At 48.7% G+C, this 26675-nt stretch overlaps 1 protein-coding gene across 1 annotated transcript in view; it reads right to left on the bottom strand.

Moving 5' to 3' along the window:
• The window catches only part of HSPA12A (heat shock protein family A (Hsp70) member 12A), a 64361-nt gene that overhangs the window by 11315 nt on the left and 26371 nt on the right, over positions 1–26675 (bottom strand). The window contains exons 2-6 of the mRNA XM_007469597.1: positions 18367–18452; positions 16690–16817; positions 12945–13131; positions 10657–10761; positions 4747–4863 (exon numbers count right to left, since the gene is read on the bottom strand). Coding sequence (XP_007469659.1) covers positions 4747–4863; positions 10657–10761; positions 12945–13131; positions 16690–16817; positions 18367–18452 — 623 coding nt within the window. The remainder of the gene's footprint in view (positions 1–4746; positions 4864–10656; positions 10762–12944; positions 13132–16689; positions 16818–18366; positions 18453–26675) is intronic.

Genomic DNA, 26675 nt, shown 5'->3' with positions numbered 1-26675 from the left:
AGGAAGGCAGCTGCCTCAGCACAGATTCCCAGTCACCAGGAGGCTTCCCAGAGCTGCTGGTGGGCTCCAAGAGAAGGAGGAAATGCGAACGTCTCTGCCAGACTCTCAGAAACCCAGATGTCTTTATCTCTGAGAGAAGGATCCAGTGCCCTGAAATGTAAGCTTTGTTTCCGCATGAAAACACTTGCCATCCTTCTCAGCAGAAGCCCTCTGGCCTGGCAGCTGGCAGGAGACCTGCGGGTCTTTTCCTGGGAACAGGCCAGGGTCAACCGGGGCAGGGGAGCTCTCTCTCCGCTTTCAATAATTCTGCCTCCGGAGCTGCTATCTCAAGGCCACTGCTCCGTTCCAATGTGAGCTCTCCCTCTGCTCGGCCCCTGGCACAGCACCTAGCATATTCTGCTCCCGACTATAGATCCATGCGGACCTGTCTAGCCTCTCCTGCAAGATGGTACATTTTCTAAGGGCAGCAGTCAGGTCTTCTTGCCCCGGAGCACACAGTAGGTGCTCAGAGGGCAGCTGCCGAATGAATGAATCACCCATCCCTCCAGCCAGCCTTTATTCTGCAGTTTCTGGCCCTTCTCATGACAGCATTTCAAACATGACCTGAGGATTCTGCAATCAGAAAGCGTCTGAACAAGGAGGTTGCTACCCCATTTGACTTCACGAATCTGGGCCAGCAAGAACTCCATCGTAGTAGTTTTTAGCGCTCTGCTTCCTGGTCACAAGCTCCACCTGAAAGAAGCAGGTGGGTGAGAAGACCGCACTCCAGGGAGGCCGAGGACGTGGGCAGTTACCACCTTGACCACCGCTCCTTGGCCCTGCAGTCAGCCAGGCAAATCCGCCAGGGGCTGTGTCAACAGCTGAGAAAAACAGCCAGACCAGCAGAGTGCTCAGCTGGCCTGGTGTCAAACTGCAAAGAGCTACAGCTGCACGGCTTCTGAGTGTCATGGGGTTGGCTTTCTTTCCTGATGTGATTACTTTTCACTGCAGTTTATTCAGAAAGGGAGGCAAATGCAAGCTGCAACTCCGTGTTAGAGGAGATCAGCGTACATTGGAGAACATCATTTATTTAACAGGTTTCTGGAACCTACTAGAGTTACACACTTTAGGCAAAATGCCTCTAGAAATACACTGGACTACCTCCTATGCATGATGTGCTCAGGATGCAGTGGAACTATCTCCTCATTCTGGGTCTTTTCTGAGGGCCTCAGAAAGCTGTTCTTTCTGCCACCATCTTTTCGCTGAATGCTCTTAAAGGGTCTAAAGCTGTCCTGAGGCTGTGGATTATAAAAGATGGAGACTTAACCCACTTTCTCAACAATCACTTGACATAAGAGGAGTTTTGGAAGTTTCACAGATGAAACTGTGCCCATGTCAAGTGCTGGGCACCTCTCACTGGCAGTGAATCTCAGTCCTCCAAGTGCAGGCCCCAGGCCCACCCCCTGCAGGCCTGCTTCTCCATGGGAGATGCTGCCCAGAGATTCATCTCCTGGCTCTGGTCCAGACCTCCTCCCCCTCCCCCAGGCCGGTGGAGGATGACGTTCAGCCTCCATGTGACTGTGCCATGAACTTGGGCTCAGGAGGCCTCCCATGAGCCCGGAAGGAGGGGCTCCACTTGCCACAGGCAAGCAGGGTGGACAGACCAGTTTCCCAGCTGCTCTGACGGAGAACCATCCCACCTCCTTCCTCATCCTTCCTGTTCATCTGTCAGAAGCCAGGCCGACAGGCAGCAGCACATCAGGTGGAAGGACTGGTGGGCACTCTCAGGTTTCAGAAGCTGGGCGGGCCAAGAACTGTGTTTTTTGCTCAGGTTCTGTATTTATCAGGTTTCTCCAGAGAAACAGAGCCAGTAGGATGTATGCATATATAGAAAGAGATTTATTATAAGGAATTGGCTTACGTGATTATGGAGACTGTCAAATCCCAAGACCTCAGTCGGCAAGCTGGACAGCCAGGAGGGCCGATGGTATAATTCCCTTGCCGGCAGGCTCAAGACCCAGGAGGAGCCGATATTTCAGTTGGAGTCCAAAGGCAGGGGGAAAACAATGTTCCAGTCTGAAGGCAGGCAGGCAGGCAGACAGGAGGAATCCCTCTCATTTTATCTAGGAAGGTTCAGCCTTTTGTTCTAGTCAGGCCTTCCACTGATTGAATGAGACCCACCCACCTTAGGGAGGGCAATCTGCTCTATTCAATCGATTTAAATGTTCATCTCATCCTAAAACACACTCACAGCAACACTCAGAATGATGTCTGACCAAATATCTGGGTATCCCTAGGCCCAGTCAGGTTGACACATAAGAGTAACCATCACAGGTATGCATCTTTCTTACTCTGCATAATAAATGGAAGGTGAGGAGGGAGAGTTGGAGAGATGCTAATTTTGGAGAGTAGCAAGCTCCATTTCCATCTTGTCATGAAGACTCTCCCAGAAGACAGGCTAAAGAGGGTGCCTCTGATATGCCACCTGCCCCTTGCCAGAAGTACACATGGCTACAATGAACCACTTGGATGCAACTGATTTGAGAGCAGCACTCCTGTCCTATGACTCGAGCACCTACCACAGTCCTGGCACAGGAGGCCCCCAGCACAGGCTGTTTAATGAATAAATGAATGAGTGAACAAAGAATGAATGAATGGTACCTGCCATCTTAAAATCCATCCAGTGACTGTAAATTGAACAGAAGTATCAAATCTGAGCTACAAAGGGCCAAACATTAAGCTGCACAGACACTGTCCTGGACAAACGTTACCCGGCATGGAGAGGACAGGCTGATCCACAGGGTGTCTCTGGGCCTCAGGAAGCAAATTCCCCCATTCCCTCTCATCCATGCTGGCCACCTGGGCCCTGCCCAGGAGCTGCTGGCCCTCCTACTGCCTGAGGTGCCAAAGCCTAGAGGACGCCACACCCCCCTCAGCCTGGTTTCCTCCTTGACCTCCCCAGTGTAAGGGACCTCTCCCCACACTGGCCCCACCCTCTCAGAGAGACAGTCCTTGAAGAGCCAGCCCAGGGCTCCATGAGCCCCGACAAATCTACAAGTCACCGCACCTCTTTCTTTTTCAGGCTAAAACTAAGAACTGTCTGTCCCCTTTCCACGTCACATGTTTGTTGCTGAAGTCCTCCCATGGGCTGGAAAATGAAAGTCAGAACCATGATTCTTGAGTATCCTTCCTGGGAAAACTCAGGATCCCAGGCTGTGTCTTAGCAGACAGCCATGTCCCAGTGTCCCATCTTTGGGTCTTTGGACACTGCCTGAATGCTGACACCAAGGAAAAGCTCCCTGATGCCCAGGGCTCCCATGGACAGTGAAACTGCATTTGTGTCTCTTTCTTTTTAAAGAAGTTTCCTCTTTCTGGAACTTCCACCTTCTCCCTTCATCCCTATGAAAACAGATCTATTTTTGGCAAAACACAAAGACTGAGCCAGATTCTCACGACGACGAACAGAGGAAGGGGAGAGCAGAGGAGCCAGCCTGGGGCAGGGAAGGGAAGGAGGGGAATGGGAGAGCACTGGGGTGGGGGTGGGGGTGGGGGTGGGCGGGGGCGGAACACTGCCCTTCCTTGAACTCTACCTGCCGCCTGCGGTAAAGCCTCAAGCATCCAGGACAATTCAAGACGCCAAGGTGCCTGGGGCCATTTGACTGTGTTCAGAGATCAGCGCTGATTAGATGGGCATTTTGAAAGGAAAGGATTATATTTATACATGTGGCCACAGACTCAACATCAAAGGTGTGTCTCCAGGGAAAGGCGGCTCTCTCCTGAGAGGTGTGGCAGGGGACAAGGGGACATCTATGACCTTTGTGATTTTCCCCAGCCCACTCAGGTTGAAGGCTCTGAAAACTGATTCACAGCACAGACCTGACACAGGCCCCAGAGTCGGCTTTCATTTATTAACCCAGGGGACTAAGTACAACAGGGGCCAGCTCTGTCCCCGGGACCAAAACAGCAGGTCAGTACGGCCGGCCATTCTTGCCACGAAGTCAGACACTCATGGAAGCCCCGTCGTGGCACAGGTTGTCCACAAACAATGTGAGGGTTGGAGGCCACGAGGGTTTTGGCACCAGTGGTGCCCCCTGCACCCACGAGGGATGGGCTGGCCGTCGATGCTGGAGTGCTCTGTCTCCATGGCGCCATGTTGACTGGCACACTCCCTAACTGTACCACTGCCCTCACCCAGCTGTGGGTGTCCTCCACCAGGCAGGTCCAGCAGCCCTCTCCCCTGTCTGGGGCGCCCGTACATGCCGTGCTGCTGTGTTGCTCCTAAGATGAACCGTGCAGAGGACAATCATACTTCCTTTATTTCCCAGCTGCATATGTGCAGCTTTCAGCCTCCACCAGGCTGATGTGCCTGGTCCATGGCCATCGGCCTTGTCTTTATTTCTTCCTTGTTCAAATATATTCTTGTTCCCCAAGCCTTTTCCTTGAGGGTCTCACTTCCATTTGCCCACAGAGAAATACCTCTGAACCTCAGTTTGCAATCCTAGCCCCAAGGAACCTACAGGGGCAACAAGACCTGGAAATGAATAAAGTCAGAAGGAAAACTGAGCCCAGCCCCTCCCGTTGTCCGTCTGACCCCCGCTGCTCCCCTAGGAGGAAGCTGAGGAATGGGAAGGCTCCTGGCCCCCCGCCTGTGGGAGACCCCTCGCTGCCTCCCCAAGGAGGCCTGTGAATGCTGGGGGACCCTGGAGTGGGGTGACAGCCACCGCCAGGTGTATCTTGGACCCTGCCTGCCCCCAGCCCCGCACTTACCTGGTAGGCAGCTTGTCTCATGAACTGCTTGGCGGGCTGTTTCCAGATGGCAGGCACCGTGATAACCCATCTGACATCAGAGTTCTCGAACTCTGAACCTGTCTGATCGCTCAGTTCCTAAAGCCAAGGAAAATGCAGCAGGTCAGGTGGACAGAGCTGGTCCTCCTGTGGCTTTGCTGAAAATCCAGGCTTCCTGGCCGTGAACTCTTGGGGCATCTATTCCGCGGCCCCCCCCGAACTTATCAGCGTCAGGAACAAGAGTCTGCTTTCTGAATACACAGCAAACAGGGAGCTCCCAGCTCCTTCCACTCCCTGGATGTGGCTGCAGGTGGGAGATGGGCAGATCTGAGGCCTTCAGCCACTTCCTAGTCATGTGACTTAGGGCAAGTGACAACCTCTCAGGCCTCAGCTTCCTTATCTGTACAGTAGGGATAATAATAAGCTCGTACAGTTATTGGGAGGATTGATAATTTCCTGAGAGCTACACTTCCTGACAGCTTGCTCCAGTGTCAGCCTTGCTAAGCCCTTTCCATAGCTCAACCGCCATTAATCCACTTGAGAATCCTGTTAGGAAGAGATTAGCACTTGCCCCTCTTCTGCAGGTAGCAAACTAAGGCCTAGATACGTTCGGTATCTTTGTGATGATTGCCCAGCTAGAAAGCAGCAGAGCCAAAGTTTGGACCCAGACGCAGGTCTATCTTGACTTGAAAGGCCAAGGTCTTAACTAAATTGTTACTTTTGGTCTCGTATCTGAACAGTGCCTGGCCCACAGGAATGCTTAACGACAGGTAGCATTTGTTATCAGAGTTGTCACTGTCACCCACCTTACTGCAGGCCCAGCACATCAGTGGAGTTTTCCTGGCAGGATGGTAAGGGTAGGAACAACATGACCTAAGGAAGAACCGTGCTGCCCTTGACTTTCAGTTAATGTAAAACCTATATCTACAAAACAGAAACAGACTCACAGACATAGAGCTCAGACTTGTGGTTGCCAAGGGTGGAGGGATGGGGAGGTAGGGGAGAGAGAGGGATGGGCTGGGAGTTTGGGCTCGGTAAATGCAAACTATTGCATTTAGAATGGCTAAACAACAAGGTCCTACTGTATATGCAATCTCCTGGGATAAACCATAAAGGAAAAGAATATTAAAAAAAAAAGAATGTCTATATGTGTATAGCTGAGTCACTTTGCTGTACAGCAGAGATGGGCACAACATTGTAAATCAACTCTTCAAAAAAAAAAAGAAAATCATTGGGACCCATGTGGGTAAACAGGACGGGTGGAAGCATCAGAGGTTTCCACCAGGCCCAGGTAGACAAAATAGGTCTCTAGAATAGCTCTCAGACTCAGTATTCCCACCGGTAGAATGGGAAGAATAACACTAACCCACAGCGTTACTGGCAAGATTAAATGAGAACACACAGGGAACATCCGGCCCAGAGAAGACCTCTGACTGATGCTTGTCCCCCCCTTCTCCTCCCCTCCTGTTGCCACAATCACCAGACAAATCTGAAATCAAACCTAAACACACACTAATGTGCTTCTGCATCAAAGTCCGCTCTGCGGACATGTTTCAAAAGACTAATAGGCTGGCGATTTTTTTCCTAATGGGTATCTCATTTTCTCTATTGTTTCACATAGTTATCTTGGGGCTGACCCACCCTCTCACTGAACTAACTTCCTCTTTGATCAGTACATTTTTTTTCCCTTTTAAAATAAACTTTTCATTTTTCATTGTGAGAAAATACACGTAACATAAAATTCACCGTCTTAACCATTTTTAAGTGTGTGGTTCAGTACATTCACTAAACTTTTTTTTAATAAACATGTTTTTATAAACATCTCTGCTTTAGACCAACATGAAACAACCTTTTTTTTTTAAAACTGAGGCATAACTGATTTACAATGTTGTGTAAATTGCTGGTGTACAGCAAAGCGATTCAGATAGAGATATATATATATATATAGATATGTATATATGAATGAATATATATAGAGATATATATGAATGAATATATATATGAACATATATATATATATATATATGTTCTTTTTCAGATTCTTTTCCATTATAGGTTATTACAAGATATCGAATATAGTTCCCTGTGCTATACAGTAGGTCCTTGTTGTTTACCTATTTTATGTATAGTACTGTCAAACTCCTAATTTAAAGCCCAAACTCCTAATTTATCCCTCCCCACCCCTTTCCCCTTTGGTAACCATAAGTTTGTTTTCTATGTCTGTAGGTCTATTTCTATTTTATATATAAGTTCATTTGTATCATTTTTTTAGATTCCACATATAAATGACATATGATATTTGTCTTTCTCTGTCTGACTTACTTCACTTAGTGTGATAATCTCTAGGTCCATCCATGTTGCTCCAAATGACCTTATTCCATTCTTTTTAATGGCTAATATTCCATTGTATATGTATACCACATCTTCTTTATCCGTTCATCTGTCGATGGACATTTCGGTTATGTCCACGTCTTCGCTACTGTAAATAGTGCTGCTGTGAACACTGGGTGCATGTATCTTTTTGAATTTGCATGTATCTTTTCATCTTTTCCGGATATTTGTCCAGGAGTGGGATTGCTGGTGAAAGAGCCATTTTTTGTTTGTGTTTATTTTTGTTTTTTTAATCATGTTTTATTTCCTTGCAGGTGTGCACTGGGCTTTAAAAGCAAGTGAGCATGTGATGGGTTGGGAGGGATTCTAAGCGTGGTGCCTATAACCATCCAGGCTATTTTAAACTCTTTAAACAGGAAAAGGCTCAAAGATGAATGATGGGCTTCCCTGGCTGTATGGAAAGTTGTCTGATGAGCTGTTTGTTCGTCAGCGGGTGGAGATCAGCTTGGAAGGGAAGGAACCTGGCACTGACTGAACATCTCACGTCAGGCACTTTCACTGACTGTCCCTCGTGAATAGTGAGACTGCTCCAAGGACGTGATTTCTGAGATATTCTACTTGAGCTTATCCTGGTCCAACACGCAATAGTCCCCCTCTGCACTGAACCCACCTGCCCCTCAAACACCAGCCAGCCTCTTATACAGGGCCTAGTTCCTGTACACCTCCTCAAACAGCTCTTCTGCATGGAATTTCTTTACAACGTGTTCCCTGCTCAGAGAAGGTTCCGGAAGCTTCTGGCTGAGCCGACAGGCCCACAACCACCCACCTACCCACGCCCGTGCCTGACCTCTGCCCCCTCCACCTCCTCCCTCCCTTGCGAGATGGGCTGTTCACGCCTTTCTTCTTGGCCAACTTGAAACACACTCCAGTGTCGTAGACTTTCTCAAGTTCTACATCTTCCCTGAGTCCCCACGGCTGCTCCTCTTATTCCGGAGGCCCCCACCTCCCTCTGCGCCTTCATCTTTCTCCAGGAGCTGAGCCCATCCCTCTGAGATCCTTCTCTTCAGGCCGACAGAGGTCCACCTCCTCTCCTGCTTCGCCGTCTCCTGGACCAATGGCGGCTTCCCTTCCGCAGGTCCCCGCCGGCCTTACTGCTCCTGCCTCTGGCTGGTCACCACCTTCTTCCTGAAGCGAACCCAGCCCATCTCCCTCCCACTTCCTTCCTTAGAATCCTCTCCCCACCCCTTTTCATAGAAGAATTTGTTCCCAGGAACCACTCCCTCCCTCCACCCCACCACCTTTATCTCCCTGGTTTTCATGTTCCTCAAATGACCCCACAGTCGGAGTCTCAGCCTCGCCCTCAGCCCTCGGACAGACCTGCTTCAGGATCTCAGTGAGCTGCTAACATATCGCTCTGCTCCACCTGCAGGCCCTCGGGACCACGCGGTCTCCCCTCCTCTAACGCATCCTTGTGGCCATGGCAACCCATGCGAGAAATCCACGAGCCAGGAAGAATTCCTTCGCCTGGCCCTCGGGGCTTCACACCATCTCGGCCGGAGCTTGCTGTTCCCGCTCTCTCTGCAGCCTTGCCCTTCGCCTGCTCCAAGCTGCCTGCATCCCACAGCGGTTTGCTATGTTTTCTTTCCCCTGAGCTGTGCCTGGGCCATTCCACCCACGCAAAACACCCGCCCTTCCAGCTGCTGCCTGTCAGAGGCCCGCAATCCCTCTCCTCTGGGAAGGATTCCCTGCTGCTGCCCTTGGGCAGAACCTCTGCCTTCACCGAACACTCAACACCCACGGTTACCCAGTCATGACACCCACCCATCAACTGTATGCACTGGGTTTCTTTCCACGTGGCCAGAACTTGCATAGCACCTGGCTCACAAAAAGTACTCAAAACAAGAGGTACTTGAATGGATGAAAGCAGTGTTACGACCTCACTTCTTTGTCTCCCTCTAGCCCTATTTCGAGAATTCTATTCTACTCTATTTCTAGAATTCACTAAATTTCTTCTAGCGATCACATAATACCAAATGCTTCTGAAGTTCCCAATTCTTTTTGGATAGAGTTTAATACACGAGGCTCTTGAATCATCTGATCTACACCCACTCATCACCATGCCTATGGACACCGAGTGGATGGCTATATTCCATTTGGAAATTAGCCATTTTCTTAATTCTGGGCCATCACTGAACAAACCTTTGCAAGGGCCAACCAAGGGGGCTTATTCACCTGGTCAGCTTCTTCCATGGGGTCTGGGGTGGGGGGCAAGGAGGAGAGGGGGCACAGCAGCAACTATTTACCAAGTAAATAGTTGCTGAGCCCCCAGGGAGGCATTTAACATCTAATATTTCACTTACTATCAAACGACCCACGAGGCACAGTTACCTGACCCCCTTTTCATGTTAGGAACGTGGGTATCAGAGAGAACGAACACCTCGCCCAAGATCACACAGCTGCTGCATATGTCTCCCGCCTTTCTTTCTTTTGTTTGTTTTACTGAGGTATAATTCACATACCGTAAAATTCACCTTTTTAAAGTGCACAGTTTGGGACTTCCCTGGTGGTGCAGTGGACATGGGTTCGCGACCAATGCAGGGGACGTGGGTTCGATCCCTGGTCCAGGAAGATGCCACGTGCTGCAGAGCAACCAAGCCCATGCGCCGAGACTACTGAGCCTGCACTCTAGAGCCTGCAAGCCACAGCTACTGAAGCCCTTGTGCCACAACTACTGAAACCCACGGGCCTAGAGCCCATGCTCCGCAACAAGAGAAGCCACTGCAATAAGAAGCCTACACACCACAACGAAGAGTAGCCCCTGCTCGCCGTGACTAGAGAAAGCCCGCGCACAGCAACGAAGACCCAACGCAGCCAAAAAAAATAAAATAAAATAAAGTGCACAATTCAGTGGGTTTTAGTATATTCACAAGGTTGTGCAACCATCCCCGCTATCTAACTTCATCACCCCCCAAAAGTAACCCATACCCCCTGGCAGTCACTCGTCTGCCACTCCCCCAGTCTCTAGCAACCACTAGTCTACTTTCTGTCTCTATGGATTTGCCTCTTCTGATCATTTCCTACAAGTGGAATCATACGGTATGTGGCCTTTTGTATCTGACTTCGTTCGCTTAGCGTAATGTTTCCTAGGTCCATCCATGCCATAGCAGGTGTCAGTGCTTCATTCCTTTTTAAGGCTGAATAATATTGCAGTGTGTGGGTGAATCCCATTTAGTTAACCATTCATCCACTGATGGACATTTGGCTTGTTTCTGCTTTGGGGTTATTACGAATAGTGCTGCTAGAAACATTCATGTACAAGTTTTTGTGTGAATATATGTTTTCGTTTCTCTTGGTACATACCTAGGATTGGAACTGCTAGGCAGATGGTCACTCCGTGTTTAACCTTTTGACGAACTGCCAGGCTGTTCTCCACAGCAGCTGCACCATTTTCCCTTCCCACCAGCAGTGCACGAAGGCACATTCTCTGCCCTGAGGCTGTCCCTGCTCCCCTAGCTGGCAGGTGCCCCCCTGCCCCCAGCACAGGCTCTGGCATGTACCTACCTTCAGCGCCTGTTCCTTAAAGTACCGCAGGGCATAAGCAAAGATTTCAAGGGCTTTGATTTTCTTGCCATTTGCTGCCGTCAGGTCTGTATCCATGGTGAGGTCCTAGAGCCGGGACAGGAATGAAATAGTAAAAAGAAGGAGAGACATGCCTTCTGGCTTTAAGCACTGTCACTTGGAGACCTGGGGAACCCAGTGAACCATGTCTGTGTTTCCTGGTGTTTGAGGGGCAGACTAGGACGGCACATCCCCCAGGACAGGGCTGGCAGCAATGTCCCCTTACTGTGTAGGAGGCCCTGGCTTCTCCCCTCAGGCCCCACCTCCACTGCTCCCTTCTTCCCTCCCTCCCTCCCTCCTTCTTTTCCTCTCTCCCCTGGATCCTCTGGGGGCAGAGGTTTTGGGGCAGCAACAGAGCCCAGGAAGAAAAAAAAAAAGGCAGCAGACACCACTCCCGATGCAATTTACATACTATTTCCACATGACACACATGGTCACCCTTGGGAGCTCCCCTAATGGAAGCCTAGATAATCATACCAAATCACTGATGTGCACGGTGCTAAACAGACACGAAGCTTTCACTTCCCGATGAGCTGCCAACCAAGTCACAAAAATAGAAGAGCTCCTATTTTAAGGCTTGTGCTGTCTAATCCACTGGGAGCCCAGCATCATTGCCTTCCTTCCTCTGCCAGAAGCTACAGCAGTTGCCGAGTGCAGTCCTTGGGTGTAAGATGCTCCGTGAGATGCCGGATGGACTGCGGTCATTAAAAAATGGTGAAAATAATCCCCAGAGGGTGGGAATGGGCAGAGAGGGGAGCAAAAATCAGGAGGAAACCCCCAAGTCTCCTGGAACCACAAGACGCATTGCCACCAGGGAAAAAAATCAGTGTGGTCTCGGGATTGATCCAGGCTGGGTAATAAGTCTTTGCCTTTGGAGTGTGAAGGGGTGTCAAACAGCTAAACCGGCCTTGTGGGGCCTGCCCATCATCCTGACCCCTCTACACATGCTTACTTCTCCCACATCTGGGGCTCAGCAAAAACACCCCAGCTTTGGGGTGGTGGTCCCCAAGCGGCTTCCAGGCATCAGGAAGCCACAGGCTTGGAATTGAAAAATTCAAATTGAAAAAATTCCTGGGCTTCCACCTGCAGGAGATTCCTGTTGGGCACTGCTGAATCCTATCAGGTGAAACAGGAAGGATGCATTTTGAGGTGAAGTCAGTGTGCTTCAGAGAGAGACACACACACGGGTGAGCACCGAGCCCTGGAAGGCAGGGTGCTGGCTGCAGCGTTTCCCAGTAACATTTGTTTTGTCATCTGCAAACACTTAACAAGCAGACATATAAAAGCAATAAATAATAGAAGCTAGCAATTGACTTTAACTAAGGACCCACCGGCATGGTTCTGAGAGCTTTGTGTATTTTGATTCCTTTAATCCTTACAACATCCCCATAAGAAAAGCACTCTCCAAGTCTCCATTTCACAAATAAGGTAAAGCAAGGCAAGGAGAGTCTAAGTGACTTGGATGAAGTATCTCAAAGGTGTCAGAGGTGGGATTTAAACCCAGGCCATCTGGCCTCATGGTTTGTGGTCTTAAACACTATCACCATCCTGCATCTCTAAGTACTGAGAGTTAAGGAAAATTTAAGGGATAAAATGCTTAAATTGAAAAAATTCTATACTATGGCCCAACATTTTGATGAGGCTTGGGGGAGGGTGCTAATCAACTTGGCCACATCTTACAAAACCCTGGCAAGTTGGAAGCAGGACTACCTCAGGCACTGGGCCTCCAGTTGTTGGGCACTTGATTTCCTGAGCTGCCTCCTTCTCCACATAGAAGGTTAATGAGCCAGTTGTTGCTGGTTGTTACTTCCAAACCGGTTAGTTATAACCACTACCCTGAGCCCCCAAAATGCTCCCTCGTCCCCGAGTCCTTCCTTCAGGATTCCTGGATCTCCCAACAATCCTGCAGGTGAAGGGGGATCTCCTGGCACAGCAGGGGTCTCCCAGCCCCCTATGCCTGTGCTCCATCCAGGCAGTGTCTCTCTGACTGGTCAATTTCCAAAGCAAACAAGTTGCTAAACGTTCTGAATATCTCCCTGCCCACGTGTAGGTCAGAAAGTGCCGTGTGTCCCACAAAAAGTGTCGTGTGCTCCAGGTTGTTTCCAAAATCAAGGTGAATGGACATTCATTTCCGCTTGGGAGAAACCTGAGGGCCCCCAAGGTCTGGAAAGGCTGGAGGGACCTCGGCTCTCGCGTGCGGAGGGCTCGGGGCCGGGGAGAGGCTGGCTCACCCCAGTGGTGTGCAGCTTCATCTTGAACTTCTCCAGGTACAGCCACTGCTTGGCCTCATTGGGGTCCAGGTCGTGGTAAAAGTCCCTGGCAGCATACCCGAAACTGTGGAACTTCCTTTCTGGAGTCAACAAGATGGTGGTCGGAGTCTTCTGGTTGGACACCCCAGGGTCGCCTCCTTCCCATCGCCTGCCACCAAGGAAAGGCAGAGGTCATGGGCCTTCTTGCGTAATCCCAATGCAGGCAGCACTGGTGTGAGCGCCTACTGTGTGCGCGGCTGTTACAGGTGTTGAGTGCCCATGGTGGCTGCCAAAGGTGCCCTCTGGTTTAGCTGGTTGAGTAGTGACTAGAGACACAACTTCAGTCAATAAGAGAAACGAAAGGGACAAGTGCCAGGTTCTTGCTAAGTAACAAAGTCTGCTTCATCCTTTCAGCATTTACTGAGCATCTACTGTGTGCCAGCTGCTAGCGACACAGAGATGAAACATTTATGTCTCTGCCTTCAAATAACTCACAACCTAGTAGGTAACGCGGGTTTTTTTGTTTGTTTTTTGGCTTGGGTTTTGGTTCTTTAATTTGCAAGCACTCAATAGCAGATGGATAGCTGGTTTGCATCCTCTTTGAAACAGGTAGGGTATAAACAAACACATAAATACCTGCCTCATCAGATGGAAATGAAGGGCCCAGGGAAATGTCCCAGAGGGTCCAGAGGAGATAGAGGTGCCAGAGCTGGGGCCTTGGAAAGAATGCAGGGCTCAGGAGAGACTTGATGTTGAAGGAGGGAAGGACACTGCAGGCTGCTCTGAGGTGGGCAAGCTAAGTGACTGTGTAGGTTGGAGAAAGCGTGTAAATGAGAAGAGTGATTGTGTACATGTGTGAAAAACGAGACTGGGAAGGTGGTAGGAACCAGGCTGAAGAGAACCCTGAGGAGTGAGAGATTTAATCAATGAGTAATAGGGAACCACTAAAGGTTTTAGAGCAGGGGCAGGACAGAAATCAGAGCTACTGTTGACTGCAGCGAACTGTACTAAAGGGCGGGAGATGGGAAGCCAGGTGGCTGAGCAGGAGACTCAGGCCTCGAGGTGAGGGAGCTCACACAGGGGTGGAGGGCCCTGGGATGAGAGAGAGGGGATGACGGGGGAGGAGCCGTCCAGCGGAGAACCGAGCCTAATGGCCTCGGTGGTGAGCAGGCGTAAGGAGCCCCAGAGGTTTCAAGCATGGGAAACTGGAGGAGACAGTGCCCCTCACAGATGCCAGCAGCCCTGGCCAAGAAGGAGGCAGGAGGAAACGTGGAGAGCTTTATTTGAACGTTCTGGCATCGAACTCCCAGGAGGGGCTTGAAGATACAAGCCTGGGGTACAGGAAGAGATCCAGGCAGGAAACAGACCTGGGCGCCCCCATACTGGGGGGACAGTCACAGCAACAAGGTGGGTGAGAGTGCTGACGGGAACCGTTGAGGAGGGAAGTAACCATATCCTGCACATCAAGCTGAAGAGGACCCAGAAGCGGGGAGGGGTGGATACAGACAGATAGGCAGGCAGAGGCGATGGGATTACGTCCTGGAACTGACGGATGGGTGCCATAGAGCGATCAGAGGGTAGGCTGAGCCCCAGCAAAGCTTCCTTCCTTCTCACAGATAGAAGGAAGGAGAAAAGTAAAGAGTGGATGCTTCTCCCTCCTTTGAGGCCACGGCAGAGAAGCCCCGGCTGCCAAGAGGCTCCACAAGGAGATTCCACCAGGTCCTGGCTCAGCAGCTGGCTCTGGTCCTGCCACTAGTCACACGACCCCTAAGAGCAGCCCCTGATGGAGACACATACCCGAGAGGAAGCACACCTCTCTCCCTGGCCTGCCCTCCTGGGGAGGTGGCTGTACTCCTGGATGGGCTCTCACCTGCCCCTGGCATCACAGTCCAGATGGAGAGCCAACCTCCACCTAGATTTGCCACACAGATGAGGCTGGAGTCATCCCTGGCCTGTTTCCCAGGCAAGCCCCATGAGGATGCAGGCTTCTACCCAGGGAGCCAAAGTCCCCGTGGTGACCCCACCGAGACGCACGGGTGATCAGCAGCTCAGGCAGACACTGGCGCCTGGGCCAGAGGCGCGCTCCACACAACCTTTCGGGAATGGATTTTCCATTACTATTAACACTGACGTTTTCAGTAGGTAATGGACTTCCTGAGGTTTTGCCCTTCAAATTTTTAATTCTTCATTCCTATTTAAATACAAAAACTTACACTTTCTCATTCATGACTCTGTCAGTCTGGATCATGGTTATGTTAATATGTTCTGACTGAAGTAAAATTCAGGTAGAACCTCCCTCCAAAAATCTCTACGATAACTACGATAATGTCCCTGGAGACCCTGAATCTGTGGATGCTTTGTGCAAGTTCAAAGTTATTTTTGCTCTTTTCTTTTTCTTCAGTTTTCATTGTATGACTATCCATTTGAAATAACATTTCTTAAAACAACTAGAAGCTGATAAATGTTGACTCTAGCTTTTAATACAGAGCTCTTTTCTTTCCAAGGTTCCCACCTCGGGAGATGGCAGAGCGGACCCTCACAGCATCTGTCCCACGAACCCGAGGCAGAATCTTGGTGGTGACTGAACACCGAAGGCTATGCTGCAATCAGGGTTCTCTACTAGAACTGCCTTTTTGTTATTTCCTGATGAGACGACACCCACGGGTCTCTGAAGCATCTCAGGACACCCAGTTTTCCAGAGGAAAGGCAGGGCCTAAATCAAGAGTGGGGTAGGGATCACTTTTATCATGACTTATGTTTTAAACAGCACTCTCCATAAAAAATGCGTAAGATCTTATTCTGGGAGTGATAACTAAACTCCACAATGACCATCTGAAGGAATTGCAAAGCCCATCACAATGTATGTTCAGAGCCATCCTTGGATTTGGAAAATCAGGGTGATAAATCCCTGGTTCCCAAAGCTTTGAGTGGCCACAGACTGCAAGAAAGCGTGAGCCAGTCTGGGGGAGCAGGCACTGGTGCCAGGATAGACCAGGGTCCTCGCAGACAGCTGATCACACGTGGATGGGGTAGATGCCAGGGCTGCTGTGTGCATGAGTGGGGGGGGCGGGGCGGGGGGCGGGGCCCAGGAGACCCAGGGCAGGTTTAGGGTGAAGTTGGCTGAAATTCACCCCACTCTGCTTTTTCTCAGGTGCTTCCCACTTCTGATTACTGTCATCTCAGGACTTCACTTGAAAGAGCCAGCACCTTCCCTGCTTACATTTTACTACCTGCTAAGTGCTTGATAGGAAATCTCGTTACATTTGCACACACACTCTGTCAAGCAGATACTGCCATTATCCCCATTTCACAGATGAGGAAACAGAGCTTTAGAAGGTTCAGCAATTGCCTGAGGTCACACAGTGGTGAGCGGAGGCCTGGATCTCCTCCATCACCAGCACCTTAAAAGCCAGCACCTCTTGCCCAGGCTGTACGCTGGAATCACCTAGTTTCAAACATACTGTCCAGGTCCTTCCCCAAACCAAGTCAGAATTAAAGCAACACATTTACAGACCAGGAACGTGGAGCCCAGAGACCAGAAGTGGCTTGCCCGAAGTGGCACGGTGAGTTTGGGCCAAGCGGGGCCAGAATCCAGGACCCGCTGACTACGTACCATTCACCTGCTCACTGTACTAATCCCTCTCCCCTCCCCCAAGGCCCTCCCCCAAGTCTCCATAGTTACAGCGACCAGCGCCAGCACCTGCCCCTCCCTGCCCACGACACTCACCTCATCACATGGATGCATTCTGGCTCCTTGGTGAAGCTGTAGGCATAGCCGCTGGATGTGGTCCCAAAGTCGACAGCCACCACCACGAGAAACGTCTGCTGCTCAGAGACGTTTGGGTCGGCATCGTTCTGCAGATAACCGAGCGGGGTACAGGGAGTGGGTGGGGCAGTCAAGCCAGGCTTTCAGAAGGGTTCCACCCTGCCCTGCTGTGTGCCCACTGTAGACAGAAGCATATTGCACATTCTGGTTCAAGGCTGCCACGTGGTGAGCCCTGTGGAGAGGGCAGGCTTTCTCAGCCTCTACCTGACTGACTCAGGGAGAAATAGAGGTGTCTCCTGAACAAGGGCCAGGCCACTGGGGAGGGCCCCTGCCTACACTTGCCCAACACTCCCTTTATCAACTGTGCACAAACGTGGCTAATTACGGAAACTCTTCCATCTGGACTGGAACCCCAGTGGTTCCCTGAGTGACACCCCCTCTGCCCCCCATTGCCCTCCCCCAGTCCCTCCAGACCCTGCACAGATGTGCCCTGTGCACCTGCCAGGTGACCCCCTCCACCTGCCCGGGCGTGCCATGCATGGGTGTGGGGCTCAGCATACTAGGGACCCTGCCCGGTCCTGCCACAGCCATCATATGACCCTGCTGAGTCCTGTCCCCTTGGGGCCCCAAGTCTTTCCTCATCTGTCAAGTGAGTTGGTCAGGCCATTACAGACTTCCATTCTTTAAGCAAATGTAGACTTTTTTTTTTAACATCCACGGAACTTTAAATTATACCAATAATTTTTGGATTTGAAGAGTATTGGTTAGAGCAGGGGGTGAGAACCCCACATGTCTGGCCTTTCATCACACTGCCCCCCCATCCCGTTCAGCTTATCCTGAAGCTTTTACAGGGAACCCTCAGGGTACAGAGTTTGAAAACCACAGGACCCAGCTGTTAGGTGACCAAGCCTCTCAGTTTTCCCAAGCCTGAGGGAGTTCCAGGATACAGGACTTTGCGTGGAAACCAGGATGGTTCCAGGAAAACCAAGACAAGCTGGCGTCCCTACCTAGCGATGGCTCTGAAGTTCTTCTCAGCAGGGTCTGCTTTGAGGCTTTGAGCAGCTTGTACAAAGCCGCCCTTTCCTCCGGGTACCTCTCTCTGGTTGGCTACGTGTAAATCCCTGGAACAGCTGCCCCACAGTATCCACCTTTGCAGTGAGGGGCAGGGCGGGAGCAAATGCCCAGCCTCCAGCCCCCCGCGCTGCCCAGGTCCTCTCTCTCGGGCAAGCTGGTGCAGGAGCAATTACAGCCACGGCTTTTGGTCACGGCGGTTAACTACAGTGGAAAAGCCACTGCATTTCACTGACTCACCCGCCAGCCCCAAGTGGCTGCTTCCTCCCAAGAGGATGCCTCGCAGTCTCTGAGCCCTGAATCTTTAAAGAGCTGCTCCCACCCTGCCTGCTCACGTTACCCACACCCAGGCCAATGGCTCCAGAAGCACCAGCCACACCATGGAAAGCCTTTGCTGACCCACAGTGGCGAAGGGGCTTGGTGAGGCTCACGTGGCTGGTACTAGGACAACTTAATCTCCACCCATGAACGTGAGAAGCCGCTCAGAAGCCCATCACGTGAGAGGCGCCTCTGAAAGCAAAGTTATCAGCACACGTACCCCCCTCCCCGTACACACACATTTCTTACCACAGTGTGGGAAGGGGACAGAGGTGTTATTCCTGTGTCCCCCAGACTCCGGGCTGGAGATGAATACGCAGATGTAGGGGCCATTTCTGAAAGGAAAGACAAGTGCGCTCCTTAGAGGTGGTGTGGACTGAGCCGGAGAGCAGCAATGAGGGCTGCGTGGCTTTGCTCCTGCAGGGACTGTTGCCCCTGGAAAGCCAGCTAACGTGGGGCGAGGCTGAACTCCAGCCAGAAAGGTAGGGCGGCTGATCTGTCCACCCCCGTATTTGATATTTAAAACTTGACCAAATGAGACGCTCCTTTTCTCGCAGTGACCACCAGGCCTCTCCCTATGTGCCAACCAACTCCCACTTAGCAGAGAGGCTGCCCAGTCCCCAAATCGCCTTGGCACCTGGCTCATGCCCTCTGTAGAGCCAGTCCTTAGCCCAGGCACCAGTATGGACCAGAGGAGCCTGTAGCCCCCTGAGATGATGTGCAAATTTTTCATGCATTTTCTTGGAAGGGCATCCACAGCTGTCAGGTTCCCAAAGGAGTATGGGACCTCACCCCAAAGATTAACAACCCTAATCGTAAGAATAGAGGACAGGAGTGCGACTTCCAGAAATAATTTCCTTGCTTTGTGGATGCATCACCTCCTCCCTCCCTCTGGCATGAGGCCCTGCCAGAACAAGGGGAACTCATCTCTCTTCAGTGATGCTGAAGGGTTTTGACATTCAATTAAAAAAAAAAAAAATAGCAGAAAGACAGATAGATTAGCATTCCTGGGTCCCCCAGTCGGGGCCCTGCAACAGACACGAGGTCAAATCAGAGAAGAGCCAACAGCAAGGCAGCATGAATATCATTTTGTCGATTCCCCTACTGCTTTTGCAATTACTCAGGCACAGACATTTGTTCTGAAACCTTGCACTAGCCCCGTGGCTCTCCCCCAGGGATGAGCACCCAAGGAGAAGTCGCCCTGTCCCTGGTCAGTGCTGGAAGCTCCACCCACTCTCCCTGCCCGCTGCCCAGGACTGGCAGGGCCTGCAGAGCAGTGGAACAAGCACTGCAGGCTCCCCCTGCAGAGGTGATGGCCAGACCCTGGGCACCAGCAAATCCTAGGTACCATCCAGTACGTTCTGCAAATACTGCTCCATTCAGTATATAGATTAATACCTGGTGGGGAAAAAACGGGTAATGCGCTACAACAATACCTGTAGTCAAGGAAACCCAGAGGGTATGAGGTATCTGAGAAAGACCTGTCTGCTTCTAGGGAAGCACTAGGAGTGGCTCCATCTGCCTCTGCTTGCCAAATCACTTTGGTTAATCCCACGTGCTTACTGATTTTTTTTTTTTTCCTGCTTAGTGAGAACTCAAACAGCATAATTACAGTGGGCGCCAAATGGGTTGAGGGAATAAAATGAATCATGAAAGAGTGAATATGAAGCTTCAAATCTGCACAGCCACCTTCCCAATCTGCAGGCGTATGCTCCCTCTCCTCCTGATAAGGCTCAGTTCCAACCTTTGGGAGAAAGGTTCAGAAGCAAGTAAGTACAGAGGCCACAAATCAACTTGTGGGGCAAAGGACTTAGACATTTCTCCAAAGAGCATACACTAATGGTTGATAAGCATGTGAAAGATGCTTAACTCATTAGTCATTAGGGAAATGCACTCATTAGTCATTAGGGAAATCAAAACCACAGTGAGATACTGCTTTACACCCACTAGGATGGCTCTAATTGAAAAGAAAAAAAGGAAATAACAAATGGTGGCAAGGATGTGGAGATATTGGACCCCCTGTATATATCTTGTGGGAATGCAAAATGATATAGCTGCTGTGATAAGCAGCTTGGTAGTTCCTCAAAAAGTCAAATATAGACTTACCATAGACTCAATTCCACTCCTAGGAATTCCACTCCTAAGTATCTACCCGAAAGAATTGAAAACAGGGACGCTTGTATGTGCGTGTTCACTGCAGCATTATTCACAAAAACCAAAAAGTGAAAACAACCCAAGTATCCATCAACAGACAAATGGATAAGCAAAATGTGGTATATCCATTCAATGGAATATCATTCAGCTGTAAAAAGGAATGAAATTCTTACACATGATACACCATGGATGAACCTAGAAAACATTATGCTAAGTGAAATAGCTGGACACAAAAGGACAAATACCATAAAATGTTTAGAATAGGCAAATTCACAGAGACAGACAGTAGATTAGAAGTAGCCAGGGGCTAGAGGGAGGAATGGGGAGTACAGAATTTCCATTTTGGGTGATGAAAAATTTTGGAAAAAGTAGTGACGGTTGCACAACATTGTGAATGTAATTAATGCCACTGATTTGCACACTTAAAAATGGTTAAAATGGCAAATTTTATGTTGTATATACTTTACCACAATAAAAAAATTGTATTAAAAGAAACTTACTCGCGGCTTCCCTGGTGGCGCAGTGGTTGAGAGTCTGCCTGCTGATGCAGGGGACACGGGTTCGTGCCCTGGTCCGGGAAGATCCCACGTGCCACGGAGCGGCTAGGCCCGTGAGCCACCCTCTCTCCACCCGCTACCTGCAAGGCCTGCAGCCATGTGTCCACATTTGCACAGAAGGTTTTGGGAGACACCGAATGTCTAATTGCCCAGAAAATCTGGTGCTGGCAATTAGCAAACAAGCTATTTATCTGCAGACAAACCATCCACCCCGCTGTCTGCTTGGTTCTAATTATCCCATCACTCAGCCCTTCTCAGAGCATGTCCTACTGACTTGTAAAATAGCATGTGTTGGGCCACACACTGAACACATGCCTTGGGCCCCCAGAGGACTCTAGGGAATTTGAAGACAAGAACCAAGGATGTTTTTTGGTTCTCCCCGTACCTCCCTCCCCCCCTGCCTCTGGTTCAGTAGGAAATAAATCATTTGACTTGCTGATCACTCAGCCAGGCCTAGAGGCAATTGAACTTCATGGATTTTCTCCATTAGAAATTAAAATGCAGCTACATTGTGCGATGATTTAAAACCGATTTGCACAGAAGGTATGGAGGAGTAACATTTTTATAGACGTTTGCATATCATGCACACCCACATCTATAGCTCTATAGATGCCAAATCAAAGGTAATTCACCAGTTAATGTGCATTGACCCACCACAGAAATATAAAGAGCCTGTAGTGATAACTTTGTTATCAAGCTAATATTTCTTTATTTAACTATTTAAGATGTCAAAAAGGTGCTCAAAAATTTTTAGGGAAAAGAATGTGGAAAAGCCTACTTTAGCCCCTGCGGGATGTGAGAAGTTTCTGGTGTGCTAATACTCTCAACCAATCTTGAGAGCTTTCATTCAAAAGGTAAGTGATTAAGAATAAACACAAAAGGGTCAATAGAATATTATCTATTGGTCTATGGATAATCGACAGATCTAAGCTAATAGACAAGAGGAGAGAGTTGATACATGGAATGTCTGTATGTACAAGGTACATGCTGTGTGTCCTGGCTACCAATTAAACCTAGGCCATTATCTACAGTAAGAAACACCAACTGTCATTCACTGTGACCCTGTTGAAGTTTCTCTGTAAAGCCAATATAATAACATCTGCCCCATGACTGCTCCCGCCTACATGATATTCCAGTTCAGTACACAGAGTGGCTTGGGCACATGAGGAGCAGAATAGAAAGGCAAAGCTAAAAGCCCAAGAAGAAGAGAGATTTTTAGAGTACAGACTTGGAAGAGAGAAAGGAAGCTGATGAAAAGAAAAGTGATACTCACCTGCAGAGGTAAGGAGAGAAGACTGGTAAAAGAGATGAAAGAAAAATGCTTTACCAGAAGTGTAGTCAAGGGCAGAGCCAAGGGATCAGGGAGTTTTAAGAAATACCTACTCCGCCGTTCCCACAAGATTAAACAGACACTCAAAGCATCTTCCCATTTCAAGCACTAAGTTACTCTGAAGTGCAGTAACACAGACAGATTTGATGATTTCACATCACAGAATCAGAAGAACAAGGAACATTTCAAGAATGCAAACTATCAGCCACAGAATCAAGCCCAGGAGGAAGAGACCGGAAGCTTCCTAGAAAACCAATAGAAAATAATCATCAGGTTTTCTTTGTCATTAATTTTAGATGATTTACCATTACTTATGTCTTATATACTTACTGTATATAAGTAAGTAATCTTTACTATATATAAGTATATAATCTTTTTTAGTTTAGTAAATATAAAAATAGATACAGGTGTTCCTGGGTTCACTCTTAATTAACCTGGGACTCAGCCCGCAAAACATTCTTCACCCAAGTCATTTAAAAAATAATTTTTGCAGCAAAGAGGGATATATAAATAAATGAAACTATTTATGCAGCCAAGTAGAGGATATAAACAAGTAAAAATAGGATTCAACCAACAAGTCTCCTGCCACAGGATTTTTTAGACCCCAAAGCAGATAGCAGAGGAGAAACTAGTTGAACTTGTGAGGTTAATACTCATCACTTGCCTTAACAGTGTAATAATTAAAATACAGGCTTCATGAGGGTTCCTGCTATAAAACGTGAGACTTGTAAAATCCAGACACATTCTCATTTGCTCCTGGCTCTCATGGCTTTAATCAAAGCAGACACTCCTAAAATAAAAAGTAGTTTTAATAAGAGAACCTCAGAGACAGCCATAATTCATGAACTTGCTCGTTGCTCTCCTCTGCTGGAGACATTAGTCAGCAAATAGCCGTGAGCAGAATCGTGGACTTTCTGAGATATATATCAAATCGATCCTGCTCCATAAACACAACATTTTAAAAGATGAAGACGGAACCATTGGGCTGACTTTATTTTACAAGGTTCCAGGCTCATGTGAAATGACAGGTGGTCTCAAACAATGGAGACTCCCCAGCTTTTTCAAATAGGCCTCCTTGCTAGCTTTCAGATTTATGTTGTATCAAACAAATGCTCAGTTTCAAAAGGATTTTTACGGTCTGGTCCTTATGATTTTTTAAATGCAGTATATATGTTCATTTCTTTTCTTCTGCTAGCCATGAGATAATAGGTTATTTGCTGACAGTTGCCTAAAATCAGGCCATTTGAAAAAAAGCTCTCCCTTTCTCTCTCCTTATATGCCCTCCCTGTAGCGTCATCTTTGAAAATTGATCAGCTCAAGGTCATGTGTAGGTTACTGGTAAATATCTTTTAAGAAGGAAAATTTTAAATTCTTATTACCCTATAACAGGCTGCACGGCTAGCTGAACTAATGCATTATTACCGTAAACTGAATTTCCATTTCAGTAAATAATTTATGGGGTTTTTTTTCAGTCACCATGGTTGATGTCCAAAGTAAATGGAAATTTTATTGGTGTGAACTGAGAGACCCTCCTGACTTCAAAGAACACTGAGTGTAAAATAGCTGCTCTCCAAATGCTAAATAACAATTATGGAAATGAGCATTTATTGTGGCAGAAACCACAGCATCATGCACCAGGGGGCTGCGTCAGGCCCATCCTGACACTGGACAGCAACTTCCAGTTACCGTCCCCATCACTAAGTGGATTAGGAGATAAGATACCCCAGTGAGAGAGAACTGGGGCATCAGAGTTTCCCCAGAGACACTGAGATCCCCAAGTTCCTGCAACCTCAGTCCATGTGTGGTGGCAGTTCACAATTTCTCTCTTAACCATAGGTTCACAGGAACATGCATGTTCAGGCAGCTGCTGGGGGAGGTGAGGAAATGCTTTCTAGACCAACAGGTCTTCCCACTAATTTTCATGAATTATATTCAGAAACCACACAGCCTCTGCCCACTGGGACCCAGCATTTGAAGGGGCTCCACCACATCACCCCATACACAGGATTAAGATACTTTTGTCCATCCAACTTCTCTTTCACAGACTCTGGGCTCATCTGGGCAAGGCCATGCCTTATTTCATCTTTGATTCCTCAGCTCCTGATTTGTCACAGGCACTCAGAAATGTAGGGTGGATGGATGGATGGATAGATGGATAGCTGGTTGGGTGGGTAGATGGATGGACAGATGGGTGGATGGGTGTGCGGATGTTTCTAACGTGTGCCCAGAAGTGGACTCAGTGACTATCCATAGACTTGGAGGGCCACTGAGGTCTTTCCCAACTGAGGCATCAACCCCCGAGTCAGGATATTAGTAACACATATCCTGAGTTACCTCCAACAACGTAGGATCAGCTCTCAAATCACCCCCAGACCTGCCTCTCTCCTCAAATGTCCCTTTTGGTTGGTGCAACCACCATAGCTCCCAGAAGGGAAATTTCCTAGGCTTCTCCCTCCCCTCTCAATGCACTCCCAAGCCCTGTCATTCCTACTTCTTAGCATCTCTCACAGCCACCCTCTGCAGCCTCACCACCACAGCCTTGGTCCAGACCCTGCTGACCTTTACCAGGGCTCCCACACAGCCTCTTAAGTCTCCCCGCTCTGAGTCTCCCCATCCAAGTCACGCTCCTCCGCAGTCAGAGCCATCCGGTCAAAACTGAGGTCTGCTCACGTTACTCGACCAGGCCAGGGCCTTCTATTCCCATCCCCCACAGGATAAACCTAGCACACAGCTAGCATCCAGGCCTTTAAAAGTCCACCCCGCCTCCCTCTGCAGCCTCATCTCACTCCATCTCCCCCATCCCTGGCTCCACCCAATCCTTTCACAGTCCCTGAAACATCTGTGCTCAATCCAGCCTCCAGACCCCTGCACACACTGTTCCCCTGCCTGGAGTGCACCCCACTTCTACCCCCTCCTCCAGGGAACTCCACCTCCAAAAGTCAGTCCCCTCTGTTTGAGGGAGAAAAGCCTTCTCTACTCTCTCGGTACAGAGGAGAGAGGAACTTCTTTATCAGTGTCTGGGGACTGACTGGCAAAACCCAGACTTGCAGAAATGCTAAGGACAGCAGCCAGGTTTCATCAAGAAATAAATTACAGGGCTTCCCTGGTGGCACAGTGGTTGAGAGTCCGCCTGCCGGTGCAGGGGACACGGGTTCGTGCCCCGGTCCGGGAGGATCCCACATGCCGCGGAGCGGCTGGGCCCGTGAGCCATGGCCGCTGAGCCTGCGCGTCCGGAGCCTGTGCTCCTCAACGGGAGAGGCCACAGCAGTGAGAGGCCCGCATACCGCAAAAAAAAATAAAAATAAAAATAAATAAATTACAAGGAAAATACAGGGGAAAGAAGGAGGGGAAACTATAGATTAAAGGGTCTCTCGAACTTTGATGTGCATCAGAATCACCTTGGAGCGCTTATTAAAACAGACGTGCTGACCCCACCCCCAAAGTTTCTACTCCAGTAGGTCTGGGAATGCTGAGAATCTGCATTTCTAATGAGTTACCAGGCCATCTGGGTCAGCCCCAGACAAAGGCTATACCTTAAAAAGACACGTAAAATACAAAGTAACTCCAGTCACTGCAACACTTGGATCTTTATTGGACCATGATTCAAATGAACAAAAAAATTTATGCCATTTATGAGACAACTGGAAATGTAAACACTGACCAGATATTGATAATATGAAGAAATTATTGTTAGTGGTGTAATTATGTAACTTTTAAGAGTTGTTATCCTTTAGAGATACATTCTGAACTATTACCAGATGAAACAATATGATATCTGGGATTTTCATCAAAATAATATGGGATATTAATCCTTTGTCATTGCTTCATTTGCAAATATTTTCTCCCATTCTGAGGGTGGTCTTTTCGTCTTGTTTATAGTTTCCTTTGCTGTGCAAAAGCTTTTAAGTTTCATTAGGTCCCATTTGTTTATTTTTGTTTTTATTTCCATTTCTCTAGGAGGTGGGTCAAAAAGGATATTGCTGTGATTTATGTCATAGACTGTTCTGCCTATGTTTTCCTCTAAGAGTTTTATAGTGTCTGGCCTTATACTTAGGTCTTTAATCCATTTTGGGTTTATTTTTGTGTACGGTGTTAGGGATACAGCCACTATAGAGAAGGGTATGGAGGTTCCTTAAAAAACTAAAAATAGAACTACCATATGACTCAGCAATCCCGCTACTGGGCATATACCCTGAGAAAACCATAATTCAAAAAGAGTCATGTACCACAGTGCTCATTTGCAGCACTATTTACAACAGCCAGGACATGGAAGCAACCTAAGTGTCCACTGACAGATGAATGGATAAGGAAGATGTGGCACATATATACAATGGAATATTACTCAGCCATAAAAAGAAACGAAATTGAGTTATTTGTAGTGAGGTGGATGGGCCTGGAGTCTGTCTTACAGAGTGAAGTAAGTCAGAAAGAGAAAAACAAATCCCGTATGCTAACACATATATGGGGAATCTAAAAAAAAAAAAAATGGTTCTGAAGAACCTAGGGGCAGGACAGGA

Source organism: Lipotes vexillifer, unplaced genomic scaffold (assembly GCF_000442215.2).
Source record: "Lipotes vexillifer unplaced genomic scaffold, Lipotes_vexillifer_v1.1 scaffold240, whole genome shotgun sequence".
Lineage (NCBI taxonomy): Eukaryota > Metazoa > Chordata > Mammalia > Artiodactyla > Lipotidae > Lipotes > Lipotes vexillifer.
Note: the sequence above shows the minus strand (reverse complement) of the source record. Positions and strands in the feature narration are given on the sequence as shown.